This window comes from Microplitis demolitor, chromosome 8, assembly GCF_026212275.2.
Source record: "Microplitis demolitor isolate Queensland-Clemson2020A chromosome 8, iyMicDemo2.1a, whole genome shotgun sequence".
Classification (NCBI taxonomy): Eukaryota; Metazoa; Arthropoda; class Insecta; order Hymenoptera; family Braconidae; genus Microplitis; species Microplitis demolitor.
This window is the reverse complement of record NC_068552.1, coordinates 1,630,922-1,654,873: the sequence shown is the minus strand read 5'-3', so window position 1 is coordinate 1,654,873 and position 23,952 is coordinate 1,630,922. Positions and strand designations below refer to the sequence as shown.

At 30.4% G+C, this 23,952-nt stretch overlaps 3 protein-coding genes across 7 annotated transcripts in view; all 3 read right to left on the bottom strand.

Moving 5' to 3' along the window:
• LOC103571356 (glutamate receptor ionotropic, kainate 2) overlaps nt 1–16,791 on the bottom strand; it is a 122,004-nt gene extending 105,213 nt beyond the window's left edge. For 4 of the 5 annotated variants that reach the window (XM_053741044.1, XM_053741048.1, XM_053741047.1 and 1 more), the window contains exons 1-3: nt 16,702–16,791; nt 14,891–15,005; nt 10,302–10,516 (exon numbers count right to left, since the gene is read on the bottom strand). In XM_053741044.1, coding sequence (XP_053597019.1) covers nt 10,302–10,401 — 100 coding nt within the window. In that variant the 5' untranslated portion in view covers nt 10,402–10,516; nt 14,891–15,005; nt 16,702–16,791. The remainder of the gene's footprint in view (nt 1–10,301; nt 10,517–14,890; nt 15,006–16,701) is intronic. The other variant, XM_053741046.1, reaches the window with a different exon arrangement.
• Nucleotides 16,792–18,419: 1,628 nt separating this feature from the next.
• Nucleotides 18,420–20,621, bottom strand: LOC128668407 (ATP-dependent DNA helicase pif1-like). Its single transcript, XM_053741334.1, has one exon. The coding sequence runs from the start codon at nt 20,283–20,285 to the stop codon at nt 18,420–18,422; it is 1,866 nt and encodes a 621-aa protein (XP_053597309.1). The 5' UTR covers nt 20,286–20,621.
• Nucleotides 20,622–20,683: 62 nt separating this feature from the next.
• On the bottom strand, nt 20,684–23,045 carry LOC128668406 (uncharacterized). The gene is made up of 2 exons (XM_053741333.1): nt 20,790–23,045; nt 20,684–20,731 (listed from the first exon to the last, which is right to left on the bottom strand). The coding sequence occupies exons 1-2, from the start codon at nt 23,043–23,045 to the stop codon at nt 20,684–20,686; spliced, it is 2,304 nt and encodes a 767-aa protein (XP_053597308.1).
• Between the last annotated feature and the right edge of the window lie 907 nt (nt 23,046–23,952).

The window sequence follows — 23,952 nt, the reverse complement described above, 5'->3', positions numbered from 1 at the left end:
TATTAAATATATTAGTCATATATGGAATATTGTATAATATATTATATAATGATGTCATACATGTTTGATATAACATTAAACATATAATATTTAATATACCAGTAAGATATATATTTTATTATTCGCAGATATATAACTTGTATTATATTCGGAATAGTATATGATTCGATATATAATATATATTATATTTCACAGTATAGGGTGAACAGTATATTGAAATCGATTATTGAATTGATTTTAGAATCGGATGAATCCATTAGAAAAATGAATAATATTATCATATATCACATATATGTAGGATTATACATAGTGATATATAGCAATAATATATTACCATGAATATGCAGTAGTATATATTTGGCAAGTTATATTGTGATACTTTATGAGGGTATATATGTAGTAAAATATACATAGTATTATATAGCAATAATATATCTCATCATATACTTTACATTATATACTTTCACATATAAAAATTATTATATTGTTACATTATATTTTGCAACATATATGGAAATATATGGCAGTAATACATTTGAAGTTATATCGTCACATATATCATAATTATATTGAGTAAACATATATAATTAGATATATAAAATTTTGCCATTATATATGGCCACATACTCACCATATACTTATCAATATATGTTCGACCATATATAATTTTTTCATGCGGGGTATTTCAAAGATAATCCAAATTTCTAAGTAACTTTCATAAAGTCTTCAACTGAGCTGATTTTCGGACGGTTTTCCCAATGGTTATATTTGAAAAATTCTATACAAAATTGAAACAAAAAAAAATGTTTGTTTTTTCTACGCTACCTTAATAAATAAATACACACGTGTATATACACACACATATAATCCCTTGAGGCAGACAACGTGTTTTGGATAGTATAAAAATCCTTCGTAATCCTATACGAGATACTCTAGTATAAACTGTAGTCGATCGAACTAGTATTTGGTCTTGAATCTCCCGACTCCATAAAGTTACCCTCCGTTAAAATTCTCAGCAAGTGCGATGAGCGCGGCAAAGCCACTCAGTGGTTTGAAGACAGAATGAAAGTTTTTATAGAAAGAGATGGCTCGCGTGAGAAAGAAAGTGACAGACTACGAGGATTTCGCTCAAGTTTTCTATACGGCCAAAACGGTAAAAGTTTCTACAGTTGTTATGAACAAGACAATTTCTTATATATTATTATTGAGCAACAAATATGTGTACATATATCTGTATATACTTGAGAGTATTTTGATGAAAATCAATAGTTTTTTCTTTGTTCTTCAATACTCATTGAATTTTTCATGAAAAAGACTCTTCAATAGTGTTTAAAAGTACATTGAAAGTTAACAACTAAATGATTACACACTTGTAAGCTTTAACGATTCGGAGTCAGCTTACTGTCAGCGCCATCTATTATTCACTGGCTATAAATTTCTGATGTTTTTCGATACTGGTTTGTAATTAATTATATGCCAGCTTTTGCTTGAAAGATTTAGATGACTCTTAAAGCATTTTTAAGTTTTTAATGCGACCCATAGAATAGAGTCTTTAAAAAAAAATATATATTATTATTATTTGAAATTTTTTATCATGTGAAATTTGTGTTTTTGACAAGTTTTTGACAGGTATCTATCTGCTCGAAAGTGTTCCGAAAGTATCCGAATGTATCCGAAAGTGCATCGAAAGTGTTCTGAAAGACACTTCCCAGACACTTATAGGCGAGATGCCAGAAAAATTTTTTAGACGATATTTGATCATATCGCGTCATTGAACTAATGGTAATTCAAATAGTGATATACTTTTAACTGGCAATAAGTGACTATTCATTGCTAAAGTGATTGTCACGTGATTTTCACTAATTTGTTTTTAGACAGATCCGCCTAAATTCAAATAATTATGAACTGCCACCTTTTCATGAATTTAGATCATCTACTAAAATTGTGATGAAAATCGAAATAGGTCGAAATCAAAGACAGTCTAGTTTTCACAAGTACGCGGACCATTTGAAAGTTTTAATTCTAGCGTACTTTTGGAAAACTTTTTGTTTTTTCGCTGTATCTAAAACCAGCCGTTGTTCAGCCAACGACTTCATTCCCAGTTCTAACTTTTACGTTCAGTGTATTGAAGTACACAAAAGTTATTGGAATTTAAAATAACAGCTATTTACTGCCACAAAATTTCTCTGAAAAAAATACTTCTCAAATATGACGTTTCGAAAATTAAATTAAAAGCTCTTCCTTTTGAACAAAACGTCGCAGGAAACGCGAAATTTGAATAATTTTTTTTTTCACTAATCACGGTTCCTGTAAAGCTGGAACGACTAGGGTCGACCGGACTTTTTACAGTGCTTTCGATAAAATATATAAGTCTCTAGCATGCTTCAAGACTTTACATTTTATAGGGAGCGCTGTAAAAAACCCGACGGGTGCTGGCTGATCCAGCTTTGCTGTGCTAACACTGTAAATTTTAATGGGAAATTTTCTCCGTATACACGCACAGGGAGGGTGGCAGGAAATCCCAATCTGTGTAACTGCCACTTGAATCACACAACCGGGTTGAATTATCCTTCTTTATTTACTGGGTTTGCATTAAACTATTAGTGTGGTTGTTTTATCGAACTTTATTTCTTGATCACTAACAAAAAAAAAAAAAAAAAAAAAATAATAAATAAATTACAACCGTGTGAATTTTAAAAATTTTTCCTCGAGCTATTTTTTATGACTCTGCAAAAACCATGGCTCAAAAAATTACTTTGCTAGAAAATCTTTGCCTCAATTTACTTTTTTTATTTTTTCGATACGATCATTTTTCACGAAAATAGTTTTCCGAAAATCACTAAAAAAATTTATAAAATTTTCTTGTTCCTTTAATTTTTTGAATAAGTGTATTATCTACTTATATAGCAAAGCTATAATAAGTTGCTTTGTTATGTTAAATAATTTTCACAAATTTTGAAAATATTAATCGATGTTTTTCAAACTTATTCGATAAGTATCAGCTTCATTCAGAAAATTTTACCAGCATCCTACACTTTTACTGCATAGTAATTTTCAAAATTTTTCAATCTTATAGATGATAATTTCAGTGAATTTTTCCACTCATCATAACTCTTTTTTTAGACATGGACAGTGATGGAATTTTCATGATTATTTTTCCATTTCCATGGTTCGACACGACTTATGAATGAAAGAAATTTGATCACGTATATTGAGTAGATCAAATATAAGCTTTCGAATGGTGACAGATTCACATTTCACATATTCTCGTTTCCATATTTATATACATAGCTAAAATATTATCAGCCAGATAAATATATGTCAGATTTAACGGAGAAATCTGTTGTAGCAAATAAATCAATCCTTTCACATCAATTGCATTTTACATAACCTTTCAAAAATATAACCTAAATATGTTATTTTATATGAGAAGTTACTTTTTTTTTTTTTTTATGTTATTAACGATACTGAATATTTTCAATGTCACGATAATTTCGTTATCATTATAATTAGCATTATTTAGTAATTCAAATTAATTTTCATAATTGCGTTGAAAATTTTTTTCAAAAAAATGCAATTTATTTAATAAATGATTCTAATTATCAATTTCGACCCAATTAATGTACAAATCAGGTTATTCTGTACATAAAAGCATTGTAGATGTAATGAGAAGAAAGGTTTCATTAAAAGTTAAGTGCCAACAGAGTATTGTAAATTTAAAATAATTGGTCATAAACGAATGTACACGGGTCAAAAAATAACTTGAACATGGCGTAATTTTGGAAACTGAAAGTAAAGCAACTCTAACAAGACAAAAGTAAGTCAAGTCTAAGTTCTTTTCTTTAATATATGAAAAACATATCTTACGAGATGAAAACACATCTTGTTTTGACTGCCCTCGCGGACTTGGAATCACAGTGAATTCACTTTCACCGTAATTTGATGGTGTATTTACGGTGATTTCATAGTGAATTCACAGTGATTTTGTGCCATTTTGTCATTGTGATTAAGTAGTGATTTCATTGTGATTTTACTGCGAGTTTACAGTAAATTTATGGTGATTTCCCCATGATTCTACAGTAAATCAATAGTGATTCCACCATGATTCCACAAAAAATTTATGATGATTTGCCTATAGTTTTATGGTGATTTTAGAATAGCAAAAAAAAAGTTGTTCAAACATTCTTTAACTTTTTTATGTACTTTTTTTTAAATAAACTGAATATTTGTGTCATGATGGCCATTTTTAATTTTTGTTTGTATTCTTTTTTTTTTATTTCAAAGTTCTCTGAACACTTAAAAATTTTCAAGATGTGTTTTGAAAAATAAGTTTAATGGAAAAAATTGCAAAAAGCTTCTAAGTTTGATATTATAGAATGACAAAAAAATAAAAAATGATAGTCATTGAAAATTTTTGTTTTTTTTTTTTTTATTTGAAAAAAAAAATGATGGTAGGTTTTAATAATTTTTTTGTATTTTTTTTCCACAGTGAATTTCCAGTAAACTTACAGTAAATTCCCTCGCGGTTTTGGAAATACCGAAATAATACCGGAATCATACGGTATAAATACTGCATAAATATGGTATTACTCGAGTTATTTTAGCCAGTTTTTTTGCCGCATTATTACCAAAAATTTACGAAATAAATTCCTAATATTTACGGTAATAAAACAGAAAAAATACGGTATTTTCACAGAATTAAAACAGTAATTATACAACATATTTATAGTATATTTTCGGCATTTTTGCAGCATCAAACCGTTCTACCCGTAAAAAAATTTATGTATAATTATATAAAATTTTATTTAGTTATATATAATTTTATATAATTATATAGAACCTTATAAAGTTATATATTAAATAACTGTCATGAAAAACAAAAAAATAATAAAAACACCCGTTAACTCGTGGACTCGATCCCGAGACCTATTTGTTCAAAGTCTGATCTGGTAGCCATTATGCCAAATCACTTACTTGAAATAGGTTACTAATTGTATTCAGATGGATACAAACAAACTTAAGAAAATTGAAAACATCAATTTTCACAGATAGTTATTTTCACTTACATGTTTTTGTTTGAGTAAGAATTGTGTGAACCAATAAAATAAAATAAAAAATATTACATTTTGCACATTTTCGATGATTTTAAATGTAGAAGCGAACAAAAAATAAAACCATATTTTTTTACAATTTTCTATTTTATCAGCGTAAATCTGGCGAAATTGCAGGATACTGACGGTATTATTATCACAAATACAACGATTTTATTATTACAACATTATCGTATTATAGTTTTCATACAGCATTTTATTGGTAAAATTTCGGCATTTTTACAGTTTTTTTACAGCATTTTTTTGGTAAAAGTTCGGTATTGTTATAGTTTTTTTACAGCATTTTTTCGGTAAAAGTTCGGCATTTTTATAGTAATATTACTGTAGTAATCTGGTAACTCTACAGCATAAGTGCAGTAAGTATATGGCATAACTGCAGGAAAAAAACTGGCCAAAATAACCATTTTAATACCAAATTATTACGGTAAATTTACGGCATGTGCATAAATCCCGAAAATTTACGGCATTTTTACGGCATTCGCAAAACTGCGAGGGTTCACAGTGAATTTACTGTAAGTTCATTGAAAATTCACTATATATTCACTGTAAATTTACTGCATATTCACTGTGAATTTACTGTATATTCACTGTGAATTTACTGTAAGTTTACTGGAAATTTACTGTGAATTCACTGTGAATTGGCTGTGGTACCACACTAAAATCACTGCAATACCACTATGAGGTAACTATGAATCGACTGTGATAACATAATAAGATCACTGTGAAACTACTATCGAATCACTGTGAGATAACCATAAAACTACAGTGACCGAATGGCACAAAACCTTACTTAGTACTGATTTACGCCAACTAAGTGACATGCAAGTCAAAAAAGTCAAAATTATGTTATTGAGCCACCTGGGTATATAGTGTAAAAATGAGACAAATTTAAAAAATAAAAATTAATGAATTATAAAATACCTAAATGCTTGACATTCAGTAAATCACCATATTTTCTACCATTTAAACATCCGTGTCCTAGTTTGTTATTACCAGATGTAACCACTGGAGGCCTCCGATGTACTATTCGAATATTCCCAATTGACTTCAAATGACACAAATTTAGCGGTATGTGCTTCTATGAGAAATCAATATTGACATATGAGTAGAGTTGAGATTTACGGAAACACAAAAATAAAGCTAAATAGATCAAATGATGCACGACTATGAAATAGGACGAACAATAAAATCCTAAAGTTGCGAGAATTTCTCTAATGAACGACACATTTTTATTGTTGGGCGTAATGAATCTAGACTTCATTGAGCTTTTAGATAAAATTACAGTTTCAACAAGTAGACCTGTGTGCTAATAATTATTTTGAAAATATTGGTTTTAATGTCGGTAAGCTGTAATAATAAACAAATTATCCATTCATGAATTTTCCAATGAATTGATGACTGTTTGACAACTTTCGCGAAACTTCTGAAACTTTTAACGATAGTTTGTAAGAAAAGTCAAAACTTTGCCCAGTTCCATAGTAAAATTTTCATCCAGAATTAACGGGATTGAACCATAAATCACTAAATTGTCTACATACTCCTAAACACATGCAATGTATCGAATTGTCTTAATATGAGGTTCAAATCGTTCCTTAATAAATTCTCTATATGCCAGCATACAATTTGACTTATGGTGTAATTAAAAGAGTGCAGAAGTATTTTTGTATGAGCGAAATAGTTTGAAAAAGCGCGCCTATAAAGCGCCCTCTGCGCGTGGCGCTTGAGGTGTGCAAAAACGAGTCCACCCACTGAGGTTCACGAGATTTTTAGGTTACGTACATGTAAAACAAACCAATTTACGCCCGCTTCGTATTCGAGATGCGCAATTGAGTGGAGTTTTTCGTAATTTTCAGATTTTAAGTCTTTTATAGGAAAGGTTAAAAATTTTTGCATTTATTGTATAATTTACATTTAAGAAAATAAGTTTCGCTCATTATACAAAACACCTGAAAGACTACTAATGTGTAGATTTCACGTAACAATGTAAATGTTCAAATCTACATAATGAATATCAATGAAAGTTAAATTGGTGAATAATAAGGCCATCTGTATTCAATATTATAATTTATTTCAGAGTTTACGAAAATTCAAATGGTCAACCAAAATGAATTATTTTAATTTTCCAGTTTTTACTAAGCTCACTGAATATAATAATTTCAAAAAAGTTAATTATGTTAAATAGCTGCAAAGATATTTCAACAAACAACTCAAAAATTATTAAGAAAAAGATATATTCCAAGGTATACATTTCGTAAACACATCATTTTATAAAAAAGTTAACCTCATTTTTCAAGATGTGAATGCTGTTAAAAAAAAATCTATCATTCATAAATAAAATTTAAATTTAAATATCAGAGAAAAAAACGAGCTTACAAATAGCAGAGACGCCATATTATATCCCTAGCCAATGACAAATGGGGATTTTTTGTAAACTTGTTGAATGTACTTGAATACAAATTTATTTTGAATCAGTTATAGTTTGATGGCCTAAAATTTACAAAAAAAAAGTTTTACTATTTTTAAAAAAGAAGTAAAATGTCCAAAAAAAAAAAACCAATTTCACTCAGATCTTCGTCTCTCATTATTATTAGAAGTTGAATATTAAAATTTTTACAGTAGAATCTCTCTAATGTGACTCTTCGCAGTACACTTTCTCTAAATTTAACAAGATTCGCTCCCTAATGTTAACAATCCTGTCTCCTACTACGTTTTTTCGCGACCAATCAGAAAAAAGCTTAATGGCGGGAAATTCAAATCCTTCTACCTACACGATTAAGTCCTAACCTAAAAATGTATTTTTTTTTCGTACATTACGCATTTTTACAGCGCAGACCTGCACACGTAAGACACGAGTATTCCGATTGAATCTGATAGAAATCTGATTAAGTTTCAGTCAAATTAAATCGGAGTTTGTATTCAGGTCAAATACTTAAGGATCGATAAAAAGATTATTTTTGATCATATAATAGTATTAATTAAAGGTTAATTTATGACTAATTTAGAAAATTGGATTATTTTTATCTTGCTTTACATATGGAGAGAATTTTCCGAATTTACTGTATTAGCCTAATAAAGTTGGAGCGACCAGCGTTAACCAAACTTTATACAATGTTCATTAGGAAATCTCGTCTTAAAGCGACCTCTAGACCAATATATTCTACAGAGTTCAATAACGAGTCCATTGGTGCTCGCTGCTCCATCTTTATCGGGTTAGTACTGTAAATTTTGAATGAAAGTTATCTCCGTGCAATTGGAAAAATTTTTTGATTATTTATTAGTCAAAATAATGTCTTATTATATGATTTAAACACAACGATCGATTTCGATAGCTTGGCAGCAATCGGAAGAGTTCATCCCATTCAATAATGACCATAAAATTTAATTCGATTTCTTTTCAGATAAATGCTCAGTGATCAGCTAACTGAATAGTCGTTTAAAAAGTAATTGGAACTTTCATTGAAATAGTTCTTACGTAGTTAAAGTTAATGATTTTATTAAGAGAAAACTTATTATCATTTACTTAGTTTTCGCACAGACCGCAATCCATTACCTTAAAATCTAATGGTCATTAACTTTATTCGAATATTTAACAGATTTAATGACTTGTCAAATATTTCATTAAATTTTATGTTTTACATTGCGAAAGCAAAAAAAAAAAATGGGAAGATTTTCATGAAAAAACGCTGAAGTTGGAATTAAGGCTCCTTTTCAATAGCCTACGTGGTGGCTACTGAGTTATTTTTGGTTCAATTGACCCTACTCTCCCCTACTTATTGTCAAAAAAAATGTATATTTGGCATCAGAAATACTAGTCGTTATATGAAAAACGCCTGAATTTAAACTAACGAAATTAGATCTGTTGGCGGGAAATTTCAATTTTTTTGAATAAATGAAATATGATCTATTTAGAATATGAATTATATAAATTGTTTAACTTTTTGACAACCGGATGACGTCATTAGCAATATTTTATTTTTTTTCTCAGTAAAAATTTTTTTTGTTCCAGATATTAGTCACGCGCTATCAGAATTTCCTACTTTATGGGTTTATGATATTGACGTTGGTTATGATTATGCTGTAAATATATATTGGACGACAGATCGTACGTGCTTATAAGCATTTCCGATAATCTATGAATTAATAGGCAAGAGGTTTCTGGCACTAGAAGTTTCCGATTTGTAACTACAAGTGGATGCCATGGTGTGTTACAGTGTCCAGCACCGCAGAGTCGCCATGTTCTTGCTTCACTTAACTGCTATCCGGAAATTCTCTAAGAGGGCTCTTTTACACAACTCAATACCCGTCGATATCGTAACACGAAAAAGAGGAAGATAAATGGAATGAGAGAGCAACACGTATAACCATTTACTCTTCGTCAACGTTTTTGTTCGTTATAGTGATATAGTTTTTGCTTTTTTCTTTATTGTGTTTAAGTTCAAGGGTCGTTATTTTTTATTTAGTTTTTTCATCATACTCCTTCATAAAAGTAAAGATAAAAATACGATCATAATTTTCGTGTCTTAACTTAAAAAACTTTTTCAATTTCCCGTTAAGAAAATTGGAATTTTTCAAAAAAGGCGTTTTTGGATATGATCTGATTTTCTGAAATCGAGTTTTTAACAAATCTCGAGGTTTTAAGGTCCTAGAAAGCTATACTAACTGTTTTTAAGAGAATATCCAATTGTGCGCATGTATGTAAAGATTATAACTTTTGAACCGATGGACCGATTTAGATTTTTGAGGTGGCATTTGAAGCGGCTTATCAATTTTCAGATGCTGATAAAAATTGAGCTTGATTCGTAAAATAAATTTTCAGCTATTCCAAAAATAAAATTTTTTGAAAAATGTTTTTTGTGAATAACTTTTAATATACTCCATGGGTTGATATCAAAATTTATCCAGCTGTAGATTTTTATAAGCCGCATCGAACGCGCGCTCAAAAATCAAAATCGGTTCAATAGTTCAAAAGATACCGTTGTCGCAAAAATTTCGAAAAAGTGTTTTTTTGTGATAAGGTCCAAAATCACAGAACTGATTAATTCCGATGGACTTTCAGTGTTAAAGACTGAAACTCTTAATTGAATGACGCTTGAAATGAGCTCCTGAGCTCGAAAATAGCGGGAAGTTTCGAAACTGGTTCGCAAGGTCAACTGGTTTTGAATTATAATTGCACTTAAAATGATGACTTACCTATTTTGACAACTGGAGGCAGCGCTGACGTGTGAATATTTGGTCGAAATAGTTGTAAAATAAAAATGGAGGCTAGCAGGCAGCCGAGGGCCCCCTTCATAGCTCATCTCGAAGACTAACCCTGGAGGTCCTCCTTCTCACAAGCACACTCTACCTAATGGACTCGCGCTATAACCGGCCCCTTAGGGCGTTAAGCGCCTCGAATTTATACAAATCTGGAAAAAAAAAAAATTCGTTGAAATAATATATTAATTTCTAGTTTTAAACCGAGCGCTATTAAACATTTCTGCATTCGGCATTGAATCAATTTATGAGGATTTCTATCATAAGATATAATGCTATAAATTACTTATGCTGGCATTTGAGTTCAGAATAACTTATTCTGAATGAATATGAATTATGATAATTGATTGGATTTAAAGATCTGTCAAAGTGTAACTATAAATTTGATTAGGTATATACATATGTAGGGACGAGTCGGGTAAAATGGGAACACGGAAGAAAGTATGCTTTTCTTTAACCTCAAATATATTCTGGATCTTTACTTATTTGTTCGTACTTAAGAAAATGAGACAAAGTTTCAATTGCCATTAAATTTTTTTTTTTTCGTAAAGTGGAGTATCCTTGTAAAATGGAAAAAAACAATATGACTTTTATACTTTCAACAACACTTGAACATTATTGTGCTTTCCGAAAAGAATAAGACATGGGAAGATCGTAGTTAAAAAAATGCAGCTCATTAGTAAAACTCCAAAATTTTGGTTTTGAGAATCTCAAATCTAAATACACTAGAGTCTCAAATTTCAAACCCCCCCCCCCTTGCCATTGCTTATTAAAAACAGAAGAAAGATCTGTTTACTGTCTTGTATTCTATGACTAATGCTAAGAATTTTAAGCCTTTCGTTTTAAAAATTAAAGAGATGCTATTGTGGATCTATTAGTACCAATGTTATAAATAGATGTCGCTACATGTAAATTCATATTATCCAAGCAATGTGTAAAAATTTAAGTATGAAATATGGCTTGTACTAAAATTTAAGCCTTAGTATCGAAAAAAGTAACTCCCGCATAAAAAAGCTATATATAGCTGATCATATACCGAGAATTATACTTCGCATATATAAAAATAGATAAAATTATATATGGGCAAATATATAAAATTTTACCGCTTATTAAATATATGTCATATATGGATTATTGTATAACATATTATATAATGATGTCATACATTTTTGATATAACATTAAACATATAACATTTAATATACCAGTAAGATATATATTTTATTATTCGCAGATATATAACTTGTATTATATTCGGAATAGTATATGATTTGATATATAATATATATTATATTTCACAGTATAGGATGAACAGTATATTGACATCGATTATTGAATTGATTTTAGAATCGGATGAATCCATTAGAAAAATGAATAATATTATCATATATCACATATATGTAGGATTATGCATAGTGATATATAGCAATAATATATTACCATGAATATGCGGTAGTATATATATGACAAGTTATATTGTGATACTTTATAAGGGTATATATGTAGTAAAATATACATAGTATTATATAGCAATAATATATCTCATCATATACTTTACATCATATACTTTCACATATAAAAATTATTATATTGTGACATCATATTTTGCAACATATATGAAAATATATGGCAGTAATACATTTGAAGTTATATCGTCACATATATCATAATTATATTGAGTAAACATATATAATTAGATATATATTATTTTACCGTTATATATGGTCACATATTCACCATATATCAATATATGTTCGACCATATATAGTTTTTTCATGCGGGATTCTTTCATCGAAATTTGCCTAAATACATTTTTATCTTCATAAATTATTTAAAAATAATTATTAAAGACCTAAATTACCAATGACCCCTTTTTCGATAAAAAAAAAAAGACTTTACCATAATTATTTAATTCCCCAGTTTTCGAGCCTCATCACCGATATATATATATATATATATATATATATATATATATATATATATATATATATATATATATATATATATATATATATATATATATATATATATATATATATATATATATATATATATATATATATATATATATATATATATATATATATATATATATATATATATATATATAATTTAAATAGAAATTGAATAAATATGAGAGCGCGTGAAGTTTTATTGGAAAACTTGATTTTAATCTCACGATGAAAATCAATAAAGTCTTTAGTTTATTGCACTAGTAGTGAGTTTTATTAAAAACGGGAATATTTGTAGCTTTTCACCTGCAGACCGTGGTTTACTCGTATAATATTTATCGTGTTTTCATAGCACGAAAGCCGAGTTTTATGATGAAGTTTATTGCCGGTTATTACCTATGTTTGTAGAAAGTGAGAATTTTCTGTGAATCTCCTTTTTATCATTCAGATTAAATAGTAAAAAAAAAAAAAAAGAAAAAAAATATTCTTATCAAAGACTATTAAGTGCGAAACAAATTATTCTACTGTATTCGTATAACTTTTTAAGCAAAATATTCTTATGAATGACATTAATTCTATCGTCTTTAGTACATAGCTTACAATTTCATAATGTGTTCATTATTTAAGACTGTTAATGTGATTAATATCCTTGTAATAGCAAGTGCTTTATATTAACGATTCAGATTCTTTACAATTTTTCATTCTTACAATTAAACCCAATTTCTTCGTTGGTCTTAATTACTTAACTTAAATCATGTTACTTTACTCGCAATCTCTTCTAATTTAATTATCTCAAATTTGTTAGCAAGAGATTAAAAATCTTTTTGTACCTTAAATATTAAAAAAATTTATATTTTTCAAAATTAATCATCTTTTCATCGCATCATTTTCGTGTAATTATCATTACTGTGAAAAATTGAACAGATAATTTAAATGGTTCAAAATTAATGTTATCATCATTCAAATATTTAAATTTATATCACACAGAAAGTTTCATAGAAAGATTACCAAAAATTTTGAGGTTATGTTTTTGTTTAATTGTAAGTAAGAAGAGACTGAACTTTTTTCTCTGTCACACTCAAATCGACGAATGGTATTATCTCTGCTGCACTTGCACAGTAAATGGAAAATTTTGCCACGTTTTTCTCTTCAAGAAAAGAAAATTTTTTAAAAATAAAAACGTAGGTTGTTAGATTATAAAGCAATGCGTCGAGCCTCGTTCTTGTTTTGCGTTTAGAGGTTTTGTTTGAGACAAAAGCTGGGATAAGAATTGCTACAGACCTTATTTAATAAAAAAAACTGAAAACCGATGATTCACGAAAAATTTAGCCTCCATTTTTATTTCTACTTTTATTTATTTTTTTTTCATTTTTTCTCTCCACCAATTGGCAGCAGCACTAGCGCAACAGTATAAGTTTGAAAAAAAGAGCGACATCTAGACAAAAAGGCGGGATATTTAAAAAAGATATTAAACTGAAAATAAAAAAAATCAAATTGATAATTTATGTTAAATAGAAATTCATAATAAAAAAAAATAAATTAATGATTAAAAATAAAATGAGCAATTGATGCACTTCTGGATGTTCAAATTTTTATGTTAGATCAGTAATTAAATTAAAAATGGTTATTAATATTTACGATTCAGTACAAATTTATGCCATTTCGATATGCGATAAATTTGATATATTTGTGAATTCCTGATAAAATAGAATTTAAGTCGAATGACAATACTGGATCGATTGTGTACAGAATTGAATTTCAACCTCATAACTATGTTAGTAGTCAGTTCCTGTAGTGAGTAAAAAATAAAAAAATTAACAAAGTAAAAAAGGTGCTTTATTCTAGTTCCGATAAAGAATTCAATTTTGCGCGAATAAAAAAAAAAAAAAAAAAAAAAAACTGTTCGTTAAGAGTAAAAAATTGGCTAGATCAATGAAGTATATTTAAAGTGCGGTTTTATATCTCTTGCTACTTGGGCTTCGTTCAGCAATCACTTTTATCTATATACCTTAATCGGTTTAACCTTTCATAGGAATCTCGTTAAACTAATGTAAATTGTAGATGTCGGGCCAATCGAATTTATTTTCGACAAAAATCAACTGAAGTACAGCTATGATGTTATCCAATAATATCTACAGTTTAATATTATCTAAAATTATCCTATTTATAAAAAAGACAAAAAAAAATTTTTTTTATCGGTAGAAAAAAAAATTATTTTATACGCATTGTTTTGGCTTCTAATCGACTACTGCTCTACTCACTTAACTTCTAGCTACTTAGTCACGTGTCATTTTTTTTTTTTTTGCAACAATATTAATTATTATTATATTAAAAATTTAATAGAATTAATTTAAGGGTCAAATGATCTTAATTAAAAAAAAAATATTGATTCATTAAATTGTCAATTTTAATAAATATGACATAATTTGCAATCGCACTTTTTTGTGACAATGTGGCATTGAGTAGATATGAGGTCACTAAACTAATTATAAATATGGTAAATTATAAAGAGGGAAAAAAATGAAATTTTTTTAAGAGTATAGCAAACAGATATAAAATATGAAGCAAAACTTACCAAAACGGAGCGACACATGAGGAACACACCGTGACAGCGGTCGGCGCGCGACTGCTCTTCTTCGTTCCCTCGCGTTGGGCGCAACCCCGACAAATCGTACGCTGGGCGGATCTTTCTATAGACAGATTTTCCAGTTACACGTGCTGGAGTCATTATTGCGCAGGTTGTCCACGTGGATTTTAAATTTCCCGGTAGAAAATTTTATCTTTTAGCTAAAACACTGTTTTTTTTTTTTTTTTTTTTTTTTTTTTTTTTTTTTTTTTTTTTCTGTCAAAAAATTACGTTTTCAAGACGTAAATAAATTTAGTATTTGTATTGCTTCCAAAAACTGTATTTTGATTTCTTGTTAACGAAAATTTGATTATATATGTACCCATTATATTTTTTATTGAGTAATTTTACAAGCAATGAAATGATATTTTTTTATAGCAATAATTTATTCTGAAGAATGTATATTTATGATACTGAAAGTAGCAGATATCAGACAATGTAATTTTTCTAAATAAAATTGCAAGTAAAATACAATTTAAAAAAAAACACATAGGGCTAGAGGGGGGGGGCGAATGGGGACCCATTTTACCCTCAAATTATTCGTGGCACTCAAAATTTTAGGGCCTCCCTTCTTCCCCTAAAAAGTATTTGTTATTATTCCTGACAGAAACTCCGATTGAAAATTCTGATCAGATTAAATCGGAAAGTTCCGAATAAATCCGATGGAAAGTTAATCAGAAAAAAATATGATTTTTTAATTGAATCGATTAAAAATTTAAATCAGACTTAATTGGAAAATAATCACTCTTTTTTGTCCGATAAAATCAGATTCAATCTATTGAAAAATTTCAGCCATATTTAATCGAAGTTTTCGATCCGGGATCTTATCATTAATTATTTATCATCAAATCTGAGTTGTTGAGTGATTTTAATTCTTGAACAGACAAAATTTATCGATACACAGATTACATTGATTTTAAATCATTACGTCTTTAACAATATGGATACTTTTATGTCTTAACCTAAAAGTAGGCCTTAGAGATTTTTTTTTTTAAATAGAATGTCTTATTACTATAACTTACTTTGAATAGTACACTTAATATAAGAATTAGATGATTTTATTATATGCGATTAAACATACGGAAAAAAAATTTTAGTTGCAACAACAGCTGTAATTGAGGTTATAGTAGTCCCAATGAAAATTTTGGATTTTGCCCTACCACAATTATTCCACCTCTACCATAATATTTAGGGCTGCGCATGCGCAGAATATCTTTTTCAGAATATTATAATAGAGGGGGAAAAAATAATAGTGGGAAAAAATCCCAAGTTTTCTCCGGGACGACTATACTACAAGCTGGAGTGAAGAAATGCCCTCCAAGTTGGAATAACCTCAATCACACGTGTAGTGAAATTAATACTCTTAAAGTAGTATCCTCCCTTATTAAAAGAAAAGGTTAAAGACGATTAGAAAAAAAAAATTTTGAATCCTTTTTAATGCCTTGGTTAACAATTCTGATTGAGAAGAATTGAGAAGGGGTTACTTCATGTAAACTGTATATCTATATATACAAACAAAAGAATTGAAATTACCCTTTTTATGGGCATTTAACATTGCAAATAATTTCGAATTGTTTCTTTTAATCAGGGCTTTACTACATATAGACTACTCACCTCTACACATGTTTTACTACAATATTGTGGTTAGAGGAGAACCACAATTTTTTTTCCATGCATTTAAGTGAGTTAAATATTCATATTTATATTTAACCCTCTTTACATACGATTTTAAATAAAAATAAAATAGTTATTTAAATTACCTGAAATTGAGAATGTCAACGTAACTAACAATTAGCAATTTTTTAAATTTTACAATAAATAAATAAATAAAAACAGAGTAAAAATTAAAAAATGCGTATTTAAATGAAAAACCAGATTACGGGCATCTTTTTCAATTTCATTATTTTGATTAATTCAATTATTAATTAATTAATAAATTGACTGTTTGTTTTTATGTTAACCCGTAAAAAAAAAAAACATAACTTATAAGATGATTTTTTATCATGAAGTATAGACTTGAACCATTTTACTCTTCTGAGTAAGAAGTTGCCGCAATATCCGTAGGATGGCGTTACTGTCGAAGTCTCAATTCATCAATGGAATTTATTTTCGCCGGTTGAGGTTTACTGCGCAAATCAAGTAATGGTGTCGAACATTTCAATAAATCTAACTCTTGTTTTTTATTTATTTATTTATTTATTTTTTTTTTTCAAATACTTTTTTTTATTTTCATAAATTTTGGTCAAACTCTTAAATAATTGTTCATTATATATAAAGTGGAATCGCAATTAATTTTTTTATGACAAAAATTAATTTAAAAAAATAATTTACCGATACCTTTGATTTCAACGTTTAAATAAATGAAGAGTTTTTGTAAAAAATCTCAACATTAATTAAATAAAACCGCATCGTTTGGTGTTTTCATAAAAAATTTTTAGCTATCATTTAATTATGTACTGCGTTCTATGAAATATAAAGTAGCCGGTAAACAAAAACAAAATAAAACAAAGAAAAAAGATAAAGAAATACTTAAATAAAAATACGGATTGAGAAACAGCAAGTGATTTAAATTCTGAAATCGCTTGGCTGTCTGTTTAATACTACACTTTATATTCCTTGCTATTCTTCTATCTTATAAAATTTTTTTATATCGTTTTCTTTTCTTCTGCACGCTGCTTTCATTTGTCAACTTTATTTCAAGCATTGAAGGGCGTCTTTATAATGGACATTTAAGGACGGACATGCGCCAGGAAATCTGAGCAGATAAATTAAAATATTCTGGAGAACTAAAAAAGATCAGATAAATCACTTTTAACTATGATATAAACTTTATTATCATTTTTTATGGTGTAATATTACAATTAAAAATGAAAAATACTCGGTGTCATTCTTTATGTTGATCACTTTTTTCTTACTGTTAGCAGAAAAAATAATTTTACGCCTTTTTTAACGTTTCCTTTGACAATTCATAGAAAATAATACAGGAGTCTATGGATTCACATAAGAATCCATGTAAGAAACCATGGATACCGAAATTCCCATGTAGAATTTCATATAGAAACTTGGTATCTGGATTCCCATAGAGAAACTTAAATACATGCCCGTATGAAAATAACATATATGGTCGAAATATATGTGAAAATATATGATAAATATCAGAAAATATATATGGCCAATTTAACTATTTTCTGATATATTTTTTTTATATTGAAAAATATAATATTCATCATTTACGAGTCTATATGTTTAGCATATATAAAATATATGTCAATCATATACAAAAAATATATTTTCATCATATATGAAAATACTAGCTTTTGCCCGCGACTTCGTCCGCGTGGAATAGTGACTTCCGGCAAATTTTTTGGTTCTTCCCACATAGTTCCCGTTCCCGCAGAATTTTCAGGATAAAACCTATGTTTTTTTTTCGAGTTTCAAACTATATATCTGTATAATTTTTAAATTAAATATAATTATTTTAAAGAACTTCTGCATATACTACATTTTTTGTTTTATTATCTTGTGGCAGAAGAACATATTGATTTTCGCCACAACCCGATCTTGATAACGCGACATATAACTGGCCGTGCGAAAAACAGTCTTGGCGTAAATCGATCCCCACGTGTTTGAATGTTTGCCCCTGTGATTTATTTATTGTGACTGCGAAAGATAATTTAAGCGGAAATTGTATTCTTTTAAAATTGAAGGGTAAGTCGTTGGGTATCATTGGGATGCGGGGTATGAGGACCGTTTGACCAACTGCTGGACCAGTCAAAACTATTGCAACGATGACGTTATTGCGCAGAAATTTTACTTGAAGTCGGGTCCCGTTGCATAAATTTGGTGGTTTGAGATTTCTTAGTAAAATTATTGGGGCACCTATTTTTAACTTAAGAGAATGTGGGGGAAGGCCGCTTGGGTTCAAGGAATTGAGGAACTCCTGTGGGTAATGAACTACATCTTCTTGATCCATCACGGTATCAATGGATGTGTAGGTTACAATATCTCCCGGGAGTTTACTCAAAATGATATCATTTATTTCGTCAACGCTACTATTTCTTGCCGCCAATATTGCTCTTTGACACATCCATTGATGGTCCTTGTTTTCTATTTGGCTGATGTCAGGGTATACCTTAGTTACTAATTCCTCGATGTTACCCACTTTTACTCCTAAATCGCAATCAATTTCAATTTTATTATTAGAATGAGGTATATTCCCGTCTCCTACAGAAAGTAATTTTGAAGGGAAAGTTATACTACCTCCCCCCAAATGTGCTCTCATATTTGTTGATAATTTTAAAATATTTACAAATTTCCATAATGGAGAACTTTTAAGGCAAGCCTTCACAATGTCTGCTCTAGTTCCTCTTACTATTACCGGTAAAGTTTGGCGAAAGTCCCCAGCAAACATAACAGTAATCCCACCCATGATTTTATCACAGCTTCTAAGATCTCTAAGAGTTCTGTCTAGAGCTTCTACGTGAGCTCTATGTATCATGGTACATTCGTCCCAGATTATTAGACTGACGTCTTGTAAAATTTTCCCCAAGGGGCCATTTTTGCGTATAGAGCACACGCTATCTTTCTCTAAAGACACAGTCAGGGGCAGTTTAAAAGTGGAATGAGCTGTGCGTCCACCTGCTAATAAGGTTGCAGCAATACCTGACGACGCTACTGCCAAGGCTAGCTTTCCCAGAGACCTTACTTTTGCTAATATAAGATTAGTGATAAACGTCTTGCCGGTCCCACCGGGAGCATCCAAAAAGAAAATTCTTCCTTCATTAAAACGTACACTGTTCATGACACAATTATACGTTGTCACCTGGTCATTAATTAATCTTGGTTCATTTTGTGCGATATACTCATTCAATTCATTTATGTTATATGGTTTTCGCAACGCTATTTCTAATGGGTCCAGAAGCGAGTTATTTCTTTTTGCTGCAGGAAGCCCAAAGTCGGATAGGGATTTATCTGAAAACTCATGAATTTGATCTTCAATTATGATTAGTCCATCATTGTATATATCATCATTATATGCTAATGTCATATCCTGATTCTCATTACGCATTCTGTTTAATATATCTTCACATAAAGCATCACGAAATTTATTCCATAACTCTAAGGGATCAGAGGGTTGGCAAAATATAAGGATAGTGGTAAATAATTCTCTTAATTTTGTAGCTGGCTCGGATATGATAGCATCGGACATGGTATTTTGCCAATGTTCATCTCCCTCCAGTAAACCTAATTCCTTGCAAGCGCCTTGGTACGTTTGGAAAATAACACCATTCACGGTTCTTAGATGTTGAAATGACATTGGACCGCGAACATATTGCAATAACATTCTTAAATAAAAACATTCAGTTTGAGTTGGATGAATGTTATAAACACGGCCTAAAGTTGTGTCTTTTTTTACACCGGGATATCCCTCAACATCTTGCCCGCGTCTTCTTCTAGAAAATGAATTTCTTTGCCAAACGTAATACTGGGGAACTTCGTGATATAAAAGGGTTTTTGCGAAATCGTCGCTTTTGCAGAGATCAAAGAACGCTGTAAGTGTCGTTGATGAAGGATTGTTCACACGATCTTGGAGATTTTCATTATTATAAAAATATACTCTTTGTCCATTTTCCAAATGAACGGCTAAATGAACTACTGCCGGTAAACGTTCATGAATAGAGAATTGGAAAATTCTCCAAAACGCCTCAGAGGAACTTATATAGCGACCATTTAGATATTTTTCTACTTCATCGTTATTACTTTGTAACGAAAATGTGGCTTGATCAGAACCTTTATGAATATACTTACAGATGTATTTAATAGCTTTGACCGATTGACAAAACTCTACGTTAATGTGTGCATTGAAAATTCGTGATAGCAGTGGATTATAGGGAACCACCCAACGATTATCCACGCTCATTTCTGTACCTTTTACACGAATTATAGCTGTGTTTCCACCATTATCTGGAGACCTGCGTCTGTAGGTTGGATAACCGTCATCCCCCGTTTGTGTTTCCGAAATAAAATGCCTAGGGAACTTTTTAGAACAAACGTTTTCTTTCATACATGGTGATGAAGGATTATGAAATCCGCAAGGACCATGTATCATATTTTTTATAACAATATTATGAAGAATCGGATCTTGTTGTATGTCAGGTATTTCAGCCGATATTATTGCATCTATAGAATCTGGTTGAACTTTGTTAGCCAGCCACAATAAAATGTGGGCGTGAGGTAAACCTCTTTTTTGCCATTCTACACTGTAAACAAAGGCTTTCGATGGGCCAAAAATATTTTTCTTCGTTAATAGGTCTATCATTTTCTTGAGTTTTAAATGAAATACCCTAGAAATTAAATCATGTCTATCATAAGAATGTTGATTGGGCAATAACTCACTTTTTATTTCTGGCCATTCGGGGTTACATGTAAATGTAATGAAGAGGTCAGGTCTTCCAAATTTCCTGACATATGTCATGGCATCTTGACTTTTTTCATTCATGAATCTGGGGGATCCTGTAAATGACGACGGCAATATAACGTGCTGGCCAATATTAGAAGCGTTTATATGTCCATCATTTACGACGGCATCTCTTAAATGAATGTACTCTTCTGCTCTCAATTTTTTTTGATTTCTTTTGATGAAGTCTAGCCTCTCAGAGATCATTTTTGCCGCCATATCAACACAATATTGGTTGAATAATCCTTTGAAATAATGTATACTGTTAAAGTCATTTAGTCTCACCATGAATCTAAATGCATAAAACTGCATACATGAAACAGTTTTAGATGTAGCCGTAGTATTCTGCTGTGGAATATTAATACAGTATCCGTCGTTTCCAAAGGGAAACAGTAAGGGATATTGAAGCGGGTCATAAGATCTATGAATTTCAGAAACTCGTTGAAGTCGACCATCTCTCGCAGTCAATACAATATCACGAGGACCTTTGTCTTCATCTATCATAAGAACAGCTACTTCATCTACTACTGGCGCATTATACCGACCTCTATGCTCATTATTAGGTTTTACATCAGCATGAATGATAAGTTTTAAATCATTCGGTGGTCTATTTTCTAGATTGTACTTAAAACTTTGAATATACGTATTATGATCATGAAGATATGATTGGAGAACATCGATAAGATCGATTTGCAAGCTTGGGTTTAAATTTGAGCGCAAGGATACCTGATCTGCATGGGAAACAAAATATATTTGCAGGAATTCGGGTTGTGCCCCTACAGCTGGAAGTAAGTCACCGATTAAATGATAAACTTGCCCTTGGACTTTAAAAGTGGGCATAAAGTTTCCCTCACGAATTTCTTTGGCACCAAATGAAGTCATCTGAAATAATGTATTATATTGTCTTGAGTGGTTTAAGAAATGCTTAGATAAAGGATGTGAGCCTGATATCAGTTCCTTTAAAACGGATGTTGGTTCCGGAATTATAGGTATATTTACTTTACCACCACTACAACACAGTCCAGGAGTTTCAGCTGCCCATTTTTTTGCTTGGCATAAGTTGCATATTTTATCCATTCTACCAATATCAATATCATTTAGCTCAGAATAGTCAACGGTACAATCATAAGCAAAAGCAGCATTTAATAAATTATGTTGTCTGCGAGTTCTATTCCTAGTTGATCGGGCATTTTGCTGTGCTAATCGTTGGGATCGTTCAGTGCTTGATTCCCGATCACGGTTAGCCAAAGTTCGGGAATTCTGTGAGGCCAAACGTTGAGAACGTTCAGCACTGGATTCCCGATTGCGGTTAGCCAATGTTCGGGCATTCTGTGTGGCCAAACGTTGAGAACGTTCAGCACTCGATTCCCGATCGCGGTTAGCCATAGTTCGGGCATTCTGTGAGGCCAAACGTTGAGAACGTTCAGCACTCGATTCCCGATCGCGGTTAGCCATAGTTCGGGCATTCTGTGAAGCCAAACGTTGAGAACGATCAGCACTCGATTCCCTTGCACGGTTTTGTCCAGTAATTGCTCGTTGTGTAGCCAACCTGTGCATATTTTCATCCTCAGTTTCATTGCTGCGCAAAACTCGCAGCCGCTTTGCAGTAGCAGTCTGCCGAGAAAGCTGAGTTCTTTTTCTCGGCATAATAGTGATGAAGAAAAAACGTAGAAAATGAAAACTTAACTAAAGCGTATCACGTAATAAAAAAAAGAAACGTAAGATTAAGAAGATTAATAATTAGGAACCTAATTACTTTTATTTTAAACGAATATGTCAAAATAACAACCGTAAAACGAAAATAAGGTAAACTAACTTTATGCTTAAACTTAACCCTAATCTAATGAGAATAAATAGGTAGACCACACCTATTTACAGGTTTTATCTAAAGCAAAAAAAAAAAATTGAAACTAAATACGTTAAACTAAACCCTAATCTAATAAGAATAATTAAGTAGGCGACACCTATTTAGGTACCTACAGGTATTATGTACCACAAAAAAAATTAGAAACTAAATACTATTTTTAAATAATCTACCTACATGAAAACAAAAAAGTGTTATTATTGTGTAACTAAATACTATCCTAAAACAAATAAAGTACCTACTATATAGAAAACAACTACAAAATGAAACTGTGTTTAAAAAGTAATATTAGGATGATAATTATATCGCATAAACAAATTAGCGCTGCATTCAACCGTTCAGTAGGGAGCCGACCGCGCGAGTGAGCCGCGCGGCATGGTATCTCGTTGAGCTACACCCCTCCCGGCTTGCCCGCAAGCACCGCCTCTCTCCCGCCGCGCCGGCAAGCGCAGAGAGCGAGTTGGTTTTGTTTCGGAGTTATTTATGATTGTAATTTTTAAAGTTTTTTGTTAAAATTAAGTTATATCAAAGACAATTTTATTCACAATGAAGTACTCTTAACCAACAACATATTTATTTGAATATAAAGATTATAATATTATTATGTTGATACAACTTAAACAAATTATTTCGACCAAATTAGGTACCATAAAAACGGTTTTTGTGAGTTAATCTTAAAAGATAGACATA

Bases quoted from the DNA above. Each gene is read 5' to 3' on its own strand.
- LOC128668407 (XM_053741334.1), bottom strand. From the start codon at position 20,285: ATGTTATTGCAATATGTTCGCGGTCCAATGTCATTTCAACATCTAAGA.
- LOC128668406 (XM_053741333.1), bottom strand. From the start codon at position 23,045: ATGCCGAGAAAAAGAACTCAGCTTTCTCGGCAGACTGCTACTGCAAAG. The intron at 20,732-20,789 runs GTAGAGTTTTGT...ATATTCATAAAG, and splicing joins TTTTCAATGCACACATTAAC to GTTCTGATCAAGCCACATTT.